Below are 19920 nucleotides of genomic sequence, written 5' to 3' on the forward strand. Positions count from 1 at the left end.
TAATAGGATGTTGATATATTGGATAATACAAAATTATTACAGCTAGATTGTGAATAAATTTATTTGAATTATATTAAACGATTATTATACATATTTGATACATTTATAAATTATTTTGAAGTTATAAATTGCATTAAAATTTTGTATAGATCTTTGTATTGATTTTAGAGTACAAATTTTCAAGCACTAGATGTCAGTAGCATTAAAATAACGACCTTCAATTTATTTCATTTGATTGCTGAACATATCGTGACCGGTGTGATTAACATTCATCGTAGTACTGTTTATTCAACTTTTGCTTCTTTTTACACCGTTTATTAACTATTGCATTTTACAATAATGTCGAACAAAGCTGGAAAGGTATTTATTTCTTTCTGACAAATTGTTTTGTTCCATTGTTACGATTAAATTGAATCTAAGTAACTCATTTGTTACAATAAATCGTTACATTGAAATAATTTTCGTTTTAAGAATTATACATACCTTTTCATATTCTTTGATAGCTATTTATCCAAGTTAAAGATAGCGATCAGTAATTTATGATCAAATAAATAACGAATTAAAATATTTTTGTATGTTAGGTAATCAAATGTAAAGCTGCTGTAGCGTGGAAGGAGAAACAGCCTCTCTCGTTAGAAGAAGTTGAAGTTGCACCACCAAAAGCTCATGAAGTAAGAATTAAAGTTGTAGCTGTAGCTTTGTGCCATACTGATGCCTATACTTTAGATGGGTTAGATCCAGAAGGAGTTTTTCCTTGTATTCTTGGTCATGAAGGCAGTGGTATTGTTGAAAGTGTTGGGGAAGATGTTACCGAATTTAAAGCTGGTATTGTACTACTGTTATATTATTTATTATATTATATATTATTGCATATTTACTAACTACTAAGAGATATTATATATAAATTACAGGTGACCATGTGATTCCATTATACATTCCTCAATGTAAAGAATGCAAATTCTGTAAACATCCAAATACAAACTTATGTAGCAAAATTCGCGTTACACAAGGCAAAGGTGTAATGCCTGATGGTACTTCTAGATTTACTTGCAAGGGACAAACCCTTGCCCATTTCATGGGTTGCTCTACTTTTTCTGAATATACTGTAGTGGCAGACATTTCTCTTGCTAAGGTACTTTTATTTTATGTAGGTATTTCAAAATTGCTTGAAATAATTTAAAGACATTATATAATTCAGATTGAGCCTATTGCTCCACTTGATAAAGTATGTTTGTTGGGATGTGGAGTATCTACTGGATATGGTGCTGCTGTAAACACTGCTAAGGTAACACCTGGAAGTTCATGTGCTATATGGGGATTAGGTGCAGTGGGATTGGCAGTTGCATTTGGTTGTAAGCAAGCTGGTGCCAAGCGTATTATTGGAATAGATCTGAATCCAAATAAATTCAAGTTGGGTAAGATAAAAGAACTTATTGAAGTTTTGCATGAAAAATGTTGAGAAATAATAAAAAAAATTTATTCTTTCAAGCTAAAAAGTTTGGATGTACTGAATTTCTTAACCCTAAAGATTATAGCAAATCAATTCAGGAAGTGTTAATAGAATTAACTGATGGTGGACTAGATTTTACTTTTGAATGTGTTGGTAATGTGAACACTATGGTAAGTTTTAAATATTGAATCAAAATTTTTAATAAATTGCTGGGTGGCTTTCTTAGCATATTTTTTATGTTTAGAGAGCTGCATTGGAATCTTGTCATAAGGGTTGGGGCACATCCATTATAGTGGGTGTAGCTGCAGCTGGTCAAGAAATTAGCACTCGTCCATTCCAATTGGTAACGGGACGCGTGTGGAAAGGGACTGCATTTGGTGGATGGAAGTCCAAAGATAGTGTTCCCAATTTGGTGCAAGATTACATGGCAAAAAAATTAATTCTTGATGAATTTATTACACATACTCTTTCGTTCGATAAGATTAATGAGGCATTCGATTTGTTGCATTCAGGCAACTGGTAGGTTTCAATAATCTGCGTTTAACAAGTTCTTTGAAATATAGATGTTATTTTTTGATAATAAATATGAATTTTTTTTAATTGCAGCTTAAGAATAGTGCTCAAATATTAAAAAAGATTAAATCTTTACTAGGTTTTATATCATTTGTATTTCAATTATGGCTTAAAATATTTGATATTTTGTAATATATACTTTTCATGAATAAAGATAATATATTTCTGCATAAATACATTCTTTTACTTCTGTGTAGTTATTTAGGTTGAAAGTAATCGAAACCTCCGGATTTCTACAACAATCTTTATTCATAAAGAATTCTTACAGCCACATGTACAATACCAATTTGGTGAAATATTAATAGTAGCTCCGGAATGAAGTAAAAATTCTTTACGCTTTGATCAGGTGCATACCTTACAAAATCATCACGGTACGAAGATCATAGACGATGATTTTCCATTGTATATAATTATGTATATACAATATGCAAGACTTTCGGTAAAACTATGTATGTTTGCTTGAAGTTAATATGCTTGTTAATCTAGGTCGACGGTATAATAATAATTCAGGCAGAATATAAATTGCGCTCAACATAGCAAAGAGTATACACGTTAATTAATTAATTCATCGCGGACGAGGTTCCCGTACACCAAATGTTTAAATGGCACGGAGAGTTTCTACGAATTCTTATTTTATGTTACTTTAAATGTTTCAAAGTGATGCGGTACCTATTATGTTATTCGTTAAAATGCAAAAACTTTACTCTCACAGTTTACGCAGAATAATAAAACGTACAATTTAGTTTCGGTGTGAATACTTCATAATGATGTTGTCTATTTCATATACCATCGATCAAATGTTTGGAAAAAGAATAGAGATTTGATTAAAATATAAGTACTGAAATTCAGAGTAGATGTATCTCTAATCAATAATACATCAGAGCGCTAAATGGCTCGAATTTGATCGAATACAACGAAACAATGTGTACCCTAAACTTGAAAACTCAATCTCCATGTTTGTTCTAGATGAGAGATACGTATAATTTGCACTGGCTATTCCTACGTAAATTGCCATCTAATACTAGGGCATATTCACATAGTCACACCGATCAGTTTTCTACGGGTTACATGTTATACTCTAGTACCTACGGTGTACCACACACTCGTTAAGTAAAAGTTGTTAAGTAAAAATGCTTATAATTACAGTAAACGCAGCTAAATCACGACGTGTTTGTTAAACATTATAAGAAAGTTTGTTCTTTAGGTATCCTCAATTGTTACAATATAAATTATGTAAAATTATTGCAATAAAAAAGAAATATTTTTTCAGCAGTAGAAACCAAGTCTTTATCGATCCTAGAAAAAGTCAGACATTAATTATATCCATGAAAATAGTGCTTAAAAAATGATTTGCTCGTCGTGATTGAACTACGGTTTAGTAGTTAGCGAGTATGAAATAGGTCATCCTTTTTTATGCAATATATCTTACACTAAACCTCGCAACGCAAGATGGCTACGAGAGAAAAGACAATTAAAAAAGGAAAGGACAGAATTGGTGAAGAAAGATTAATCGTTTAGCGTGAAGAAAATAAATAAGCGTAGCGACGGAAATCTATATTAGTTGTCGGCGTACGTTTTTTCCTGTGTTAAGAACCAGCGAAGGTGCTTTATTACGAGAGAGCTCAATTAAACCTATAAACTCGTGATTCGGACTATGCAATTACTTTTTCCGTTTAATATTCTACATCTTCAAGCTTGTGCATCTCTCTAAGAGTGTGTTAGACGAGTCCTTCGCGTTCGCTGACGATCAGCCAGGTTTTCTCTCTCAGCCAGCTTGTCTTCGTCCGCTGTATTATCGTAAGTCATAGACAGTATTATATATATATATTTATATGTATATTTATATATATATATTATGCTTAGACATTATAATTCGAGATATCGTTAATCTAGCGCGGTTAGAAATCATAATTACATAGAGCATTCTTTTTCTTTTCTTTTTCTTTTTTTGTATCTCTTCTTGTTAAAGGTATTATAATCTCTATACGTCGTGGAGTGGACATGTGAATTTTATCCGATGGAGAATGAGTTTCTTTTCCTCTTACTTCTTCATCTGTCCTTTCTCTTTCTTCCCTTTCTCGTGAAACCTCTAGTTTGTATATGCATAAATAGTATATAATTATATTATTTATAGACGAGTTGTGCATGGAGGTACCTCGACGGGCACACAGGGTACAACGTATCTCATCAAGGATCATCGATACGATTCTTTCATCGCGTCGAACATCGACATCTCTTACCGTGGTCTTTGATCAAAATAGAACATCACACAAGATTGCCATTGCACGATGTAGCCCCTTGGTTATTGCACTGTACAAACTTCCTACGATTCTCTGATTCAGCAGCTTCTTAACCCGTTTGGCACTTGTGTTTTCGAACAGATTAATTTGTATTAACCGTAAACGTAAAATGACGAGAAAAATATCAGAAAAATAAGATCTTTATACACAGTATTCTTATTTCAATTCAATCTATAAATAATCGATCAACAAATCGCTACGGGAAATTAATTGTTGAAAAATGATCATTCCCGGGTTAAGGATCATGATCAATCGCTAAAGAGGACGCAATTGAATTAGTGCAATCACGATGCCAGAGGGTGTATCCGCTGCTCGTGTCACATCTCGTTAATCCTCGTATTTGTTCGTTGCTTTTCTGACGTTTTCTTTTTTTTAGGCTCACGCGTGGGTCGCAGCCTTCGCCGACCTGTTTCACTTGAAGACACCTCCAATCACAACGGCGATACTCGAAACCAGCGGACGACCAGGACGAGCGTTCCCCGTTCCCCTTTACAAGGGGAAACAATGTCGTCCGGCTGTTCGACATCACGTTAAGGTGCTGCTCCCGTTGCTGTTGTTACTGGTTGATTCTAAGGAGTCTAGAAGTCCAACGGCTGATCGGCGGAGCCCTCAAGATCCTGAGCAGAATCTGTACCACCATCCTCGTCGTCATCCAGGTCCACGCTGTTTGTCTTTAATCCTCCGTTGCTGATCTTGTTCACGATCGTGTCTAAAATATCGGCAGGTTAAGTATAATCGAATAATCGTTGGAAAAAGTATTTTTCTTGGCAATCGAGGAACACTCACCGCAATCTGGCTTGCTGCCACGTGTTCTAGTTCCAGCGAATTCCACGCCATGAGGATCCACGCACCAGCAGAGTCCTAGACCACGGTGACACTGGGTGCTTCGGTAATACCCTCGGGAATCGCAAGCAGGTGCAACGTCGGGGGATGATCGCTTGCGTACAGCGGCGCAGGGACGTTCAGCCTTCGAGAAACATCCGCACCATTCGGGACCATTCACGAAGATGTCTCTGGAAATTGTCGAACGTGATAGATATTTGGTGCTTTACTTTATTATTGTACAGTGATGTATTGGTATCTCAGAAAGGGATTCTTGTTAACTTTAATTCTCAGATTGCGATGGCTAAATCATTTAAAATTTACATATTACATTTGGACCGTACAATAGCTCAAATATAACGAGTCACATATCACATAATCTTGATTTTTTAATTTAATTAAATAAAGAATTTCGTCGCGTTAAATGGGAACGGGAAAACAAGATAAATGTTTATTGCAAATTTATGGAAGTTAAGAAACTATGCAAATTTTTATTAGAGTATCAAAGTATATTACTTTCTTATGTAGATATTCTGTTATCTTATCCGGATTTTAAATCACCTAATCATAGCCACTTAGTTAGTCAACTAATCGAGCCACCGAATTTAATCTTCATTTCAGCTAATATCCTTCATCCGGTAGTTGGATCTCCAATGCCTTTGATCTATTACATTTAGTCCTCGTCATAGATATGAAAGTTACATGTATGCCGTATATGTATTATATATCTCATTAATAATCTTACACCAAGAAGCTACTATGAATTAATTATTTAAGACGATCCACAGACTGGGTAACAGAGTTCACCGTGCCAGAATGACGAGGGAAACCTTTCATGGAGACTACATAACAACCCCCTAACATCTCAACTTAATCTCTATACATACTCTGCAACAGAGAACGGAAATTCCGCTTCTTGAGAGTAACAAACGCAACGTGGCATCGTTTCTTATTTCCCGGTTTGCATGCGAGTAAAAAGCAATCGACTCGGAATGAAAGTTTCACACACGGTCCATGTGTCTGCCTCTTAACGACTAGCCACTCCGCTCCGTAGGCACGTACGCTCGAGACCTATTACGCTCGAGCGTCAAGCCCCTCGAAGGTATTAAAAACTGAAAGGGTTTCTCTATCTTCTTCCCTTTCCTCCAACTCGCCCTGTTTCTCTTCGTTCCCTTTTCAGGTCACGTATCCGCGGAGTTTAATGATTTACAAGCAACGGACGACGGGATTACGTAAAAAGGAAAAAAAAAAAAAATAACAAAGAAAGAAGAAAAATTCACCGCGATGTGACAAACGGATTACAACGTGGCGGAGAGGTACGTGGATGGAATAATCGCACGGGCGGAAGTCATCTTCTTACCCGTCGGTGTCGCAGCCGTCGAGGAACGGTTTCAGACATGGCTCGTTCTGATCGTGTTCCAGGCCGTACAACTCGGAAAGAGAGAGTCTGCCGTCGTTGTCACTGTCCAAGTGTCCGAACATCCACCTGACCTCGCTCTGGCAACCGATGGGGAAGTGACCTGGAAATGGTACGGGAATGAAATATGAATTCTGATGGCCGCGCGCCTCTGCCACCAATGAAATATAAATATCGATGCATCTACAGGTACACCTTGGTCACTTGTATTTTATAGTAAATGAAAGTAACTCGATCGAATACAGTTACGCTATCTCACGCAAGTGTTTGAACGTTTATCATGGAGAATTCTTAAGAGGACGTATTCTATATATGTGTCGTATGGATTATATTGAAATTTCATTAGAGCTATAGCGAGCCGTGACTGGTGTAGCACGATCACGTTGGTCAAATTTGAAAGCAATTTGAAAATGTATACGGAAGTTACGAGTTATTTATCGCAAACGTGTGTTCAGTAAAAGATTAGCATACAATATGAATAACCATGTGAGACGTATAATAAATGTCAAATATGAACCTACCGAATAACGATATTTATTACTATAACGAATACTTTTATCAAGTTTTCGAAGTTTTTAAAGGAATTGGTTAAAGATTTCTATTTTCATATTTAAATACCATTCAAGAGTGTTTAGTTGGAAACGAAAGCGAGTAAAACTCTACGATACACGAAGTTGATGGAAGATCCTAATAAATAAATGGTCTTTGATTTCAGTGATAAGATTAAATGGAGATGTTACAAACTGGAAACAGTATCGACGGAGATAGAGCCGAGTAATCGGTAGATCTGAAGTGGAAGCGATTCCTTTGAACGGGACAATTCCGTGCTGGTACGAAAGCGATTGTACCGAAGTCGAATAGCGTGCAGTGATGTGAGGCAGTTCCCGCAGTTCCAAACTACGCCGGATCGTGAGCGTTGTAATGTCCAGAGGCCACCCTTTTCGTGCGGAGCAATTAGTCTCTTGTATATTCAACTCGATCGTCGAGTTTCTATAACGAGAGACTTGGTCATTCTCGACGGGTCTATTGACAACTATGTTTCTCCAAATAATGTTAAACGTATCGTCAGTCAACGAGATAAGACAATCTTGTCAGTTTCTCGAACAGCGGAGAGATTTTGTAAAAATTTCCTGTCTTCTTAGGATCGTTCATCAATTTTCTGTATTGTGGTATTTAAGTAGCTTATATTCGTAATTAGAGCACTTTTAGCGATAAAAATGTGAAACGAGGAATTTAAAGGAAGGGTGGTGTACAGCGATAAAATCTAAAATTAATTATTAAGCACTTTTTGAATCTTCGAAATTTTAATTCTAGAAAATTTCATTCTTCGGACATTTGCCCATAAATATCAAAGCACATTGTTACAGATATTACAACAAAATTTGAATCAATTTTTATTTTCATTACGTTTTTCAAATATGTCAAGTTCTTTTTGATCGCGAAAACTGTAGTATGGGTTCAGAAGTTGGGACACGCATGTCATGTCCATACTCGCGACTGCAATTATTATTAAATGAAAACGTTCTACTCGTTGACGAATTATATATATATTTTGAATAAAAAAAGACTTTGTTCCATAACACGGACACAGTTAGCGTTTACTGACAGAAAAATCAACAGTAATAAACCATGACACTATATCTATAATATCGAGACAGATGGTAATTGCATGATGAATTATTTTTTATAAATTTCATCAATTTTATTAATTTTACAGAATAGCGAAATTATCGTAGTGCCTGTTCTAGTTACATTGATGACTTTGGCTTGTTACAAGAGTCTCGCTATCGGTTCTAGGGTCATCGCGACTGGATTACTCTGTTTGATGATCGTTCTAATCGGGATCAGTGATTTAGGAACTGTTTTAACGAGCTTTCACGAATCACCAGCTATCCGATTCGGGCTTGACAACTTGGGAATCATCTCCATAGGATTTAATGGTCTAGAGACTATCTTAACTCTATAAGTCTCCTATTATATCACCGTAATTCTTTCAAAAGGAAAGTTTTATTCACTTGACAATTGTTCAAATAACTTAAATTACATAACAATGGAATATAAAAGTATAGGGTTTCAGAAAATATAAAATTTAAATAATTCACATTATCTTTCCTTCTGCTGTTTCTGTAAAATGTATCAAAAAATTGCTATCACGTGGAAATTAACGATAAGATTATTCTCCTTATTAATGAAAACCATAGCACATTTCAAGAATCTATTCGTAGTAAAATTTTGTTCTTCTCTCTGTTTCTTGAAATAGCAGAATTTTACTTCTTTAAAAAAATATCTTTCTTCGTTTCTATATCTCTGACAAATTTGCGAAGACAATCGCCGGAAACTAAGGAAGCTTTTCATTCGATTATTGTCGATCGGGATTTATTTAGAAGCAAACTAGTTTGCCATCGTTGCACATCGTTCACGATAACACGAATGACTACAAGAATTTCGATGGCCGTTACCCCTGTTACTAATTTGCTGCGCCACGTCATCGCATGTGCAGTTCACTGATAATTAGAGCAACTTTTAGCACGTCACCACCGTTTCCGTTTCTACCAGCTGTTAAGCAGAACACGCGGAGCAATTATCGTTACAGTGGTCACGCGATTTTTAAGCCCGTCTATTGTTTACGCGACTGAAATTAACTGAAATTATCGCTCGGCAGGAATATTTTACTCATTACTCGAGAAACAGATCGGCTATCTACTTCCAAAGTGTAATTAACGGCCACTGGAGTCTTTTTAATCCTTTTTAATTCTCCCTCTCTTTCTATTTAATGTTTCTCACGTTATTACGATATATAGACCACTCAACTTACGTATACATTTTTTTAATCTATTGCTAACAGTAGATGATTAAATTTCTCTAGAATAAGATGAAATTTAGAATAACGAAAATAAAGTGACGAAAGTTGCAGGCCGTTGCATATCGTTTGTGCGCAACATCGAAGGTTAATGTTAATGTTAATTAACATTCCTCGTAATCCGATGAATATATTTTTCGTAGTTAATGAAAAATATTATTAAAAAAATTAATTAGGATAGCCAAATGGAAGGAAATCGTAAGTTCTTCTTGAATTACGTACGAAAATCGAAAAATGTTAAGAAAGATTTCAAAATTCGTTCAATATATAATATTGGACATTGGTATAAAATTATTGCGTCTTCTAATATATAGTTCATCTTTCTATTACCTTTCTAATTATTTATCATACGTGTTATACGACGTTATTTAAATAAGATAACCAATCAACGAAACAGAATGACGTAGAGAATCCACGGGTCTTACCACTCACCGTAGTAATTATCGAAATTCAATTGAAACGTCATATTGCGAAGTATAAACTCAAGATTGACCTAGTTCTATCGTCTGTATATTCGTACCTTTTGGTTTAGGATGCGGTCGACGGTGCTTAGAGTCAGCCATCACGACGGAGAACCAATCCAACAAACGATTCGCCATTGCGGGTTTGGACGACGGCGGGCAATCAGAGTTACGCGATGATTGGGAGTTGTACGTTGATTTCAAAGGAGATGGTGTCTTCTCCATCACTTCGTTGCTCATCAGATGCTTGTCGTCATATTTACTTCCAGCCAGTGCCTGAAACATGAAAATGCAAGTAAACAATCGCGTTGAATTTGTATTAATTATATTCTTCTTAATTATAATTCATTACAGTAACTGATTAAAATTCTTCTTGAAATGATAACCAGAGGAAAAGATGTTGTAAATTTGCAAATCAATTGCCTCAATTGTGAAAGGTGAACGCTAGGAAAAATGATAATTCTAATTCCGTTTTTTTCAGATAGATACTAAACAAGTTTAAGTGTATTAATGATTTTTTTATGTTTTTCTCAGGTTTGAGAAATTTTTTAACGATAGGCAAACACGACGAAGAGAAATTTAAATGATTCGTAAGATAAGATTATTTTTGTACTGTAAAAGAGATACGAAATAATTTTAACGATTTATAACGTTTTGAACGATTTTAACGATTTTACTGTTCACCGAATAGAAATGAAAAATGAAATGAAAATATGAATATGCAAGGAACAGAAAGTAACGTTTTTGGGTTTCTTTTCTGCTACATATAAGGCTTATTTATTATTTACACTATATTAGTAGATATAATCTTCTCACTGTTGCATTTTTTAAAATATCGTTTGAACATCTGCGTTACGTCACGAGTTGTATCGTTTTGAATAATTAAACGTCTCGTTACTATCGTCCTAGTGAAAATTTCCACCTCTGAGCGGTGCACTTTTTTCAGAAAAAGTTGCAAATTTGTTGCAACCATCGAGAAACAAAGGAAGCATCGCTGATTCCACGGAGAAATAAAGCTGCACCCGTGTTTCGTTTGCGATTAATCATCAACGGGCTGGAATTCATAGGAACCAGTAATAACTTTCTACCCTAATACAATCGTTGTCCGTTAATCAACAATCTTTTCATACGAATTTACATACACGCTTTTAATGCGTTGTTCAATGATCCTTTGATTGTAAATTCGAGCCTGATTATGTACGTTTGAAGCAACTCGTCGAGATTAATAGGACTAGCAATGGTCAATTAGTAATACGAGACGTAGCATTTATTGAAAAATGTTTTACATTATGCATTAATAACGCTGTGTTTTCAGACGTTTATTGCGCACGCGTTGTGAATTAAAAGTTACGAGGTGCTATTCGCAAGCTCTTTTATGACAATTCATAAATAAAGTAAACGTGTACGTGCAGAGTCCGGCCGAGTAACACGTAAAAGATGATATGTAAAAGCGGGAACGATGTGATTCTTTGCCGTGAAAACAAGAAAAAAATATAGAATCAAATTTTTTCATTCCCGGCTTGGTTTTTGAAGAAAATCGAGTTCGAAAATTTATCAAGTATACCGGACTAAATAGTCGACGGGAGATCATTCTACGTGCGAGAATAAGTCGAAAATGTAGAATACAATTTTTACGCAAGACGCTTTGTCTCCGAGAACAAAAATTTACAAATTTATCATATACATGTACTAGGCTGATGGAATATTAAATCAACGATTGCAACGTAAGATTTGATGTAAGAAAAGCTAGCAATCGATAAACTATTACCAAGAAACGTTTCAATTTTTATTGTTTCCTATAAAGTAATTTGTGATTTGTATCACGGCGAGGGAAAAAGATATAAAGGTTGACAAGGGTGATCATTAACTATACATGTAATTTCGGTGTAATGTAAATGTAACTACGCGTCTGATGCACGGGACCAGGATAAAAGGTCCTGAAGCATCGAGGCTTTCGTGCACGAGGAGTCTCTCGTTTTTCACTTCTCTTCTCAGCTCTTTGCGCCATGAACGTCGAGCTTGTACCGCGTTAATTTTCTCCCCTCGGAGAGTTGCTAACAATAAGTAGAAACGACGTATCTCGCCTCCGGCCCATTCTAAATTCCTATCTCACAAATCTTGCCGACCTCGCCACTTTAGACACGCTGCCCTCCCCTCGTAAAAACAATCGAGCTTCGTCTTCATTTTCCGTCTCTTCCTCCTCTTTTCTTTTACCATCGCTCGCCATCCCTTCGTTCAACCCTCGAGGGCATGCTTTCGATGCTTCCAACATGCGTTTATGGTTTTCCATTCTTCTCATTCAATTTTCTTCTCCGAAAATTACGTCTCTAGTTGATTTGTGGTGTTCGAAAGAGCCTACTGGCTATTTTGGATTTTTATGATTCTTGGTACACGAAGATTAAATCGTATCGTAATTCATATAAATCATATTACAGTCAATGTGCTTCCAAATTCCTCGTCTGATCTTCTCACTCATCCTTTCATACTTTATTCTTACGTTATTCCTCACCTAGCGATTACATATCAACAGTTTACGTTTGAAGTTCTTCCTGTTCTAAAACTATTAAGTTGCCCGAAAAGTGTCTTTCTTTTACAGACCCGTCTTTTACAACGATGCATTTTTATACAAACATGAAACCTAATCTGTCGAACGTTATGATCTTTATTTTAATAGAACAAAATGGATCATACGTGATTCGATAAAATAATATAAAACGGAAAATGTTGTGCATCTATCATTTCCTTATAAAACGAAAGAAACTTCTCGGACGACCTAATATTGTTTCACCGCTGCCTGTTTGTTTATTGCACCTTCTAATCTTCAGCAAATCAATGTTGTATCTTATATTCTACGCTGTATTTACGTTGAACACTGTTGCGGATCGTTGCAATTCTCCACGCAATTTTTCCACGAATGCGTTACTATAATAATGGAAGAAATAATTATTCTGAGTCATCGGTACTCTAATATACAACACAATATAGTGTATTGCACTGCTGGCTAATAATATTTATCGAGAATCAAAAGATCCTACTTGTATACACGTCGCAATTTTCTCCCAAATCTCAATGGAAACGTCTGTAAAGGCGAGTAACGCCGTGTCGAAGTATCTCGTAAGATCTATATAAACGATAATTTCTATGAAACGATCCTAAAACGATGAGAATCACCGAGGATTAAAATCGTTGGACGGATCTGCTTTATTCGTGGCATGCACGTCGTCGAGTCTTACGGGGTTGCAACCGTCCGTAACGATATTACGGCTCCTCGTCGTCTGGCGACGCTTTCCGTCGGATCGATGGGAAAGACGCCTCGTCTAGGCTGCTCGAAAATACGAGCCATCGACTCGTGGCGGCTTACGGTCGACCAATGGCAGCTTCACCGCCATTGAAGGATGCTCAACCTTCTCGTAAAATAAAGGGTCGAGGCTCGATTTTCGCTAGACGTCTTTGGAATCGTATCCTTATTTTCACTATCTTGACCATCCTCGACATTTGCCTTAACTATTTCCTATCAGAACGTGAGCGAGATATAGGAAATCGAAGCTCGCGTATTTCCTTCTTCTTCTTTCCCCTTCTTTTTTTAAATCGACGATTTATTACGACTGCTATTTATTCATATTTTCATTTAGATATATAACATTTAATTTTACTATTTATAACTAATGTTTCTTGAATATAGAAAATGTTTTAAGAGACAAATTTCAATGTTTCTTAAACGCGAAATGACCGATTTTCCGTTGGCGAACAGGCAAGAAATTGAGGAAATCGATTTTAATTTCTGAATTAGAGGGAGCGGGGACCTGGTCGACGAAGAAAACTGGGCGAATGATAAAAGAAAAGTAATCAAGAGGGAGGATTCTTGGGTGGATTAAAGACGAGCGACGTTTCAATTTGAAGAAACACAACGGCGTTTCGTTGATCCTTTAATTAGCTGAGGAAAACTCATATTTATCTCGCTGATGGTGTATTACGGATGGTCTAAACCTCGAGACGGCGGAGGGGGCAGAATCTAGAATTTCCTTTCGAGGGATGATAACCCTACGTTACCGTGGAAACACTGAATCAATAGCGGGACTAGTTTATTAACACGCTGAAGGCTAAAATAACAGATCTAACGGATCCCCTTAATAGACCGAAGCTTTAATCAGAGTAGGTAGCTCTGTAATCTCATGGAAAACACGAGTTTACGAATTTAGACATTTTCCAAGTGTTCCCAAATTTGATATTTAAGAACGGCAGGTAGCAATCACGAGACGTTTAACGTAAAATTTTCTAAATGTCCGTCGTATTTTACGACTGAAAATCGTCAATCCTTTAGTAAATGATGAGAATTATTTTACACATTAATCGAAGTCGCACGTACATGTTCGACGTTATATAAAAATACATTCTCATTTCTCGAGTCATACGTGGAGTTTTTATCGAATACGTTGATTTAATAAAACGTGCCCGACATGAACAGCGAGAAACGTAAATATTCACGAATCCTCATCCATGTGTGCAAGAGGTGATATAAAAAAGAGGTAAAATGATTTTATAAAGCAAACACGTAGTTTATTTAACTTTACTTCTGTATTGAAAATTTTGCTCGCAAGCTGCCAAATATTTTCGATGCTTTCATGTTTAGAATTTTATATCGAAATGGTTGACAGGATGAAAATGAACCAGTTCTTCGCTATTCGCGAAATTAATTCTATAATACGATAGCTAATTATACGTCATATTTTTCTTCATAACAAGCTATTATCGGAAAGTTATTGCATCGAAAAGTTGTTTTAATTATCGCGAGAGAATCGCGTCTTTCGAACGATATTTCAATCTCGTCAGGTTGGCACGCGTGATTAAGCAAAATTATACAGGGATATCCGCGTTTAATAATCCGGTATCGTCCGTTATGTAAAATTAGTTCGATAATTGGTAACAACCTCGACGATGGACCGTGATCGTTCGATAATTTCCCTCGATCTTCCTCGTACACGTCCAACGAATCCGGCTTATGAAAGATAATCGATGCGTCGTATGATCCTTTTCGTTACGTATTCGACAATCCCCGGCTAATTTTCCCCTGTACTTCCAGATTCGGGAAAATTCAATGCCACTCCGCCGAACGATTAATTAATCGTTCGGTTTTGTTGTTGATGAGCGTTCATTAGCGTCACGCGGTAGGTAATTTCCCCCGTCCTCCCTTTTTTTCCCCGAGAATAATTCTCGTGGAAACGTTGATGCGACGTAATTAGTGTTACATGAATATTTCACTGTTCGAGGAAGTAATCATTTATTCGTCGGTTTATTTAATTATTCGAGAAAATATATATCAAGATATACGCGTCTCGTATGGAATGGATTTTATCATAAAATAATCGAGCAAGATATGAAACAACGACGCGTTAATCGATCAAGATTTTGCATGGATAAGGATCGTAAATATACAGCGTTGTAAAGTTGTAGAGATCACGTGCAAGGATACGAACGAAAAGGAGTTCGTACGGTTCAAGGAAGTCTTAAAGCGAAGAGATTTAAATTCGATGGAAATTTCATAGTTGTAAAAAATCTCTTTTTCCAAGGATCATGTGCGGTCGAAGGTGCGAAAAAGAATGTCCCAAAGTTCATCGAATGATAACAGTGATTTGATACGATCGAAGGAAGGATGTTAAGTAACTCAACCAATCGTACTTATCAGAAACTAGTTTAATTTCAAGGGAAAGTCAATACCGGCGTCTGAATTATCCCATTTCTTTCACCCTCCTTTTTTTTCTACAGGGAAGGGAGACAGTCCGACGTGATAAAGAAACGGAGATAAGTATTAATTACCGGCGTGGTGAGGAATAATTTAAGAAGGCTTCCAGGATTAATTTTGCTCCCGTATAGCTTCCCGAATTAAACTCTTCTTATCTCTCTCTCTCTCTCTGTTTCCTTTTCTTTTATTTTCTTTCTTTCTCTATTTCAAGGTCCTTTTATTCACCAGCGTCCCTCTATACATTTTCCTTCAGTTGTTTATCTTCAATCTTGCCGCGCGACTTATTGTTTTTCTTCGTTCTCCTCCGCTGTTTCTCCCGTAGAAGAAAGAAATAGCACGGACCAATAGGAGAATCCTGGCGGAATGGAGCTTGAATCTTTTATCGTTTCTGTTTTGCAGCACAGAAAACGGGCAAGAGGTGTTTTTATACACAGAGAACTCGGCCAGAGACACGTCTGAATGGTTTCATCCAAATGTGCCTGTCACTTTTCAAGATACGTGTACACTCTCCAAGTATTGGGTCGCGGAGAGATGAAAAATAAGAAGAGCACAGAGAGGATTAAAGTATAGGCACCTTACGTGAGAAATCGTTTCTTACTGGCGCAGAAAATTAAAGATATTGATTCGATGCGAGGAAATGAATTTTAAAACAGAGTTATAGTCGAATGGGATTAATAGGCGGCATTGAGTTCGAAGAACATGGATATTTTGTTAGAAAAGGAAGAGAAGGAAAAGCGATCGAAAAGGATTAAAGAGCGCAGCATCGCATTAGAAAAATTGTCTTTTGCTGAAGGAGGATTGAAAATACAAGAAAATAATTGAAAGATCAAAGATTAAATCTCTTCCTTTCTTTCGTTTTCTTTCTTTTTTTTCATTCGTCTCGAACATCTTTCGATTCCACAGTAACAATCGCAGGATCCATTTTCTAAATTTCATCCAGAATGATCGAATACCTTTTCCCTATAATTATTATCAATTCGTAAAAATTTAATTAAAATCCGATTAGAAGCGAGCAAAAATCTTCCAACCAATATTGCATTTTTATTTTAAAATGGAAATTTATCGATCTCGTTGAATTTCTGGCAATTTCACCGTCGATCGAAACTGAAAACAGTGGTTAAATTCGAAATGATATTTACTGACTACGCAGTGATAGAATCTTCGAGGCTGCGAAGTGTCGAGATCAGCACGTTGTCGAGGAAAATGCGAAACTACCGGCCCAAGAGCTGGTGGAGATTAATTAAGATCCTCGAAAGGAAATCCGCGGACGATGGATTTCCAGATTTCAGGCGAACGTTGATTACCGAATCGCAGGCTGAACTTCGATCGCTTTTAGCCAGGCCTTGCTGTTCCTAATCCTTTCTCCTTTTTCTCTCCATCAGACTTTCACAGAACTTGGATCTATAAATCCTATAAATTCTCGTTCGAATAATTAGCGGCCGACTAGAATTTCCTTCGATTTTAACGAATTTGCTATTCAATGATAAAATAAACTAAAAAACACTCGTAACAAAGAAACATGCATTAAGGATAAGTTCTCGTTTGAAAAGTTAACAAACGATTAAGATTTTCTACCATTGTAATGGATTGGATACTATTCAAAGATAAAATAGAAGAAGGAGACTTGTGCGATAAGGAGAACCATCTATCGGATTTATTGAAAGAATCTGGAAGATCTTAAAGTCTTGACATAAAGAATCTCCACGTAATCTTGACATCATAAGATGGCGTAATTTACTCAAAAGATTGGAAACTCTACCATAAAGTCTAAATTCTTCGATATGAGAAGAACTCTTCGTGAATGTTCACGAACGTTCGTAATTCGATCGTTACGTTTTATGTGATACCAAAGGAAGTCACAGTACCGTCAAATATTCTTCGTTCGAAATCTGAGAAAATAATTTCCTAGAAAAATTTGTCACGCAAACCTCTGTGATCGCCACTCCGTTCGATTACATTCACGTTCAATTAGACAAAGTAGCTGTCGTCGTTGATAGAGAAAGAAAGTTACAAAGTGAACAGGTCATCATCCAAAGAAAAGGAAATGAAGAAAGGAAAAAAGAGACACAGCGGGAACGACTACTAAGGAGATGAAAACTGGCCATATTAGAAAGGGACAATACGACAGATTTTCAATTTAAAAAGGTTTTTTTTCGAGCAACGCGACGGAAAGCTTTTGTCCAATAATACCACCGGTCTTCCTTTTCCATTCTAGTCTCCGCTTCACGGGCTCTTGTCATTTGAATAGATTAGTCGATTCAATGAACATTTCACCGCGCGTGTTGCCTCCAACCGGTCTGTGTCTTCCATTCTCGATTTTCAATGCATTCCCGCCTTTGTCTTAGTTACCAGATTCCTCCGTTCTTTTATCCAAACCTCCGGCGTTTCACGGTGGCTGTATTGTCTTTTTAAAAATACCGCTGGCCGAACTTCATTTCGCGCTCGTTGGTAAAACGTCGACTGCGAGTAAAAAGGTTTGTCTCGTTAAAAGTTCTGTTTCGCCCTCACAATAAGCCCGGATTTTCGTGGGTGCGCTCGCCCCCCTCCCCCGATGTTAAACTTTCTTCTATTTTTTCTCGCTTCCTCTTTTTTTTCACTGTTCTCGAGATACTTTCGCCTCGAAATTTAATTTTACTCGATCGATCCTGTCTCCGTTGGAAGAGGCGAGCGGACGGGGGAATACAGGGCTCGAAACTTTTCACTTGCCTCTGCCGAACACACGGCGAACAAATTTCAATCGCGCGCCCTGGGTGACGTTGCACAAACAACCATCTTGCTTCTCCGTAGGCTCATTATATTAATCGCCGTCTCGATGATTTTCGCGTCGCCAGAGATTAGAAGATGTAATTTCTCAGAATTTTAGATTTTGTTTTGCAAACATGCTTTTCGAAGTATTCGGTGAATCTTTGAATCTTTGAATCTTTGAATCTTTGAATCTTTGAATCTTTGAATCCTTGAATCCTTGAATCTTTGAATCTTTGAATCTTTGAATCTTTGAATCTTTGAATCTTTGAATCTTTGAATCTTTGAATCTTCGAATCTTCGATCCCCTGAATTTTTGAATCCTTGAATTTTTTAATCTTCGAATCTTTGAATCCTTGAGTCTGTGACAAGAAAGAAACTGAATAATCTAGAAGTTTGTACGAAGAAGTGAGTTATCCAGATTGCGTGATTATCGTTTTCTGTCGAGGTAGAAGCGCGGCGCGACGTTTGAACAAATGTTCCACATGAAAGCCCGCGTCTGGAATGAAAATCATAAAAGTGAAGTGTCCCCAGTGACGAAGGGCTCCGTTATCCTAAGGTTTCTTCAAGAATGTTCCACGAAGAGGAAAACAATGGTAGAAGGAACGAAAGAAAGAATAGGGGGAAGAAAAGAGAGAGGGCAAATGGAAATAACCTTCGAGAAGATAGGAATAAAGTGTCGCGGAGAATACGAGAATGTTTGTCGGCTCTGTTAAAGCGTTGATTTAATTAAGTCGACGTTACGACTACAGGACGTTACATTTATCGAGGTGGAGATGCTTGGAACATCTTGGCCCCGCGAACACTTTGCGGTTTACTTTGCCTCTGGCTACTTTTTACCGCTTCATTTCCTTCTGCTCTAAGTGGAAAAAGACTATAATATAAGGTCTAGATGGAAAATTGAGCGAATAACAAGTTCTTCTGTTTTAATTCGTTATCTTTCAATCTTTCGTTTCTGTTTTTTCTTCATTTATTCGAATGAAGAGAATATCAAAAGAATTGTGAAACACGTACATACGATTTTTGGATTTTTATATTATTTAACAGTTAAATACTTTAACATGATTTAATGAAAGAAATAATATATGTATGTTGGGTTGAAAAATACACAGACGTGTTTTAATAATTTTAAGTCACCGTTAAATGCTTTATAACATGTTACGCTAGCAGGAGATTTCAGTTTATGAATATATAAAAAAAGCGCTGTACACATTTCACCATTTCGCTGTACACATTTGCAGGGAAATATATTAAATCCGCGCACGTCGATTTTAATGAAATTTGCACTAGAGGATAGCTCTTGGTAAAATAAATCTATTTTTTCAGCGTTTGTCGACGATCCATATTAAAGGGATGAGAAATTTGTTCAAAAACAAGCTTTCAAAGAAGATTATATTTTTAATACCGTTTATTTTCCATTGAAATCGTATTTTCTAAAATATCTTTCAGATTGGAATATAATTGCAATAGACATATTTATCTAGTCTTCGCAATAGAAATAGAAAAATTGTTTCAAAATCAGGTGGCAGGAATATCGCGATAAATGTTATAATTC

At 36.5% G+C, this 19920-nt stretch overlaps 2 protein-coding genes and 1 long non-coding RNA gene across 3 annotated transcripts in view; 2 read left to right on the forward strand and 1 right to left on the reverse strand.

Annotated features, from left to right (window-relative positions):
* The first annotated feature begins 218 nt into the window (after positions 1 to 218).
* Positions 219 to 2185, forward strand: LOC117240382 (alcohol dehydrogenase class-3). Its single transcript, XM_033506398.1, has 7 exons — positions 219 to 360; positions 582 to 825; positions 912 to 1132; positions 1199 to 1415; positions 1490 to 1620; positions 1695 to 1969; positions 2057 to 2185. Exons 1-7 carry the CDS (start codon positions 340 to 342, stop codon positions 2079 to 2081), a joined length of 1134 nt encoding a protein of 377 aa, XP_033362289.1. The 5' UTR covers positions 219 to 339; the 3' UTR covers positions 2082 to 2185.
* A 68-nt stretch (positions 2186 to 2253) lies between these two features.
* Positions 2254 to 19920, reverse strand: part of LOC117240381 (proteoglycan Cow) — a 243542-nt gene continuing 225875 nt past the window's right edge. Inside the window, exons 7-10 of the mRNA XM_033506397.1 lie at positions 9943 to 10159; positions 6506 to 6665; positions 5110 to 5336; positions 2254 to 5032 (exon numbers count right to left, since the gene is read on the reverse strand). Of these exons, the coding sequence (XP_033362288.1) occupies positions 4902 to 5032; positions 5110 to 5336; positions 6506 to 6665; positions 9943 to 10159 (735 nt within the window). The 3' untranslated portion in view covers positions 2254 to 4901. The remainder of the gene's footprint in view (positions 5033 to 5109; positions 5337 to 6505; positions 6666 to 9942; positions 10160 to 19920) is intronic.
* Positions 5356 to 6385, forward strand: LOC117240387. Its single transcript, XR_004494674.1, has 2 exons — positions 5356 to 6247; positions 6326 to 6385. It is a non-coding gene; the product is annotated as an uncharacterized LOC117240387 (long non-coding RNA).

This window comes from Bombus vosnesenskii, unplaced genomic scaffold, assembly GCF_011952255.1.
Source record: "Bombus vosnesenskii isolate JDL3184/JDL3185 unplaced genomic scaffold, Bvos_JDL3184-5_v1.1 scf7180000014621, whole genome shotgun sequence".
In the NCBI taxonomy this organism is placed as follows: Eukaryota; Metazoa; Arthropoda; class Insecta; order Hymenoptera; family Apidae; genus Bombus; species Bombus vosnesenskii.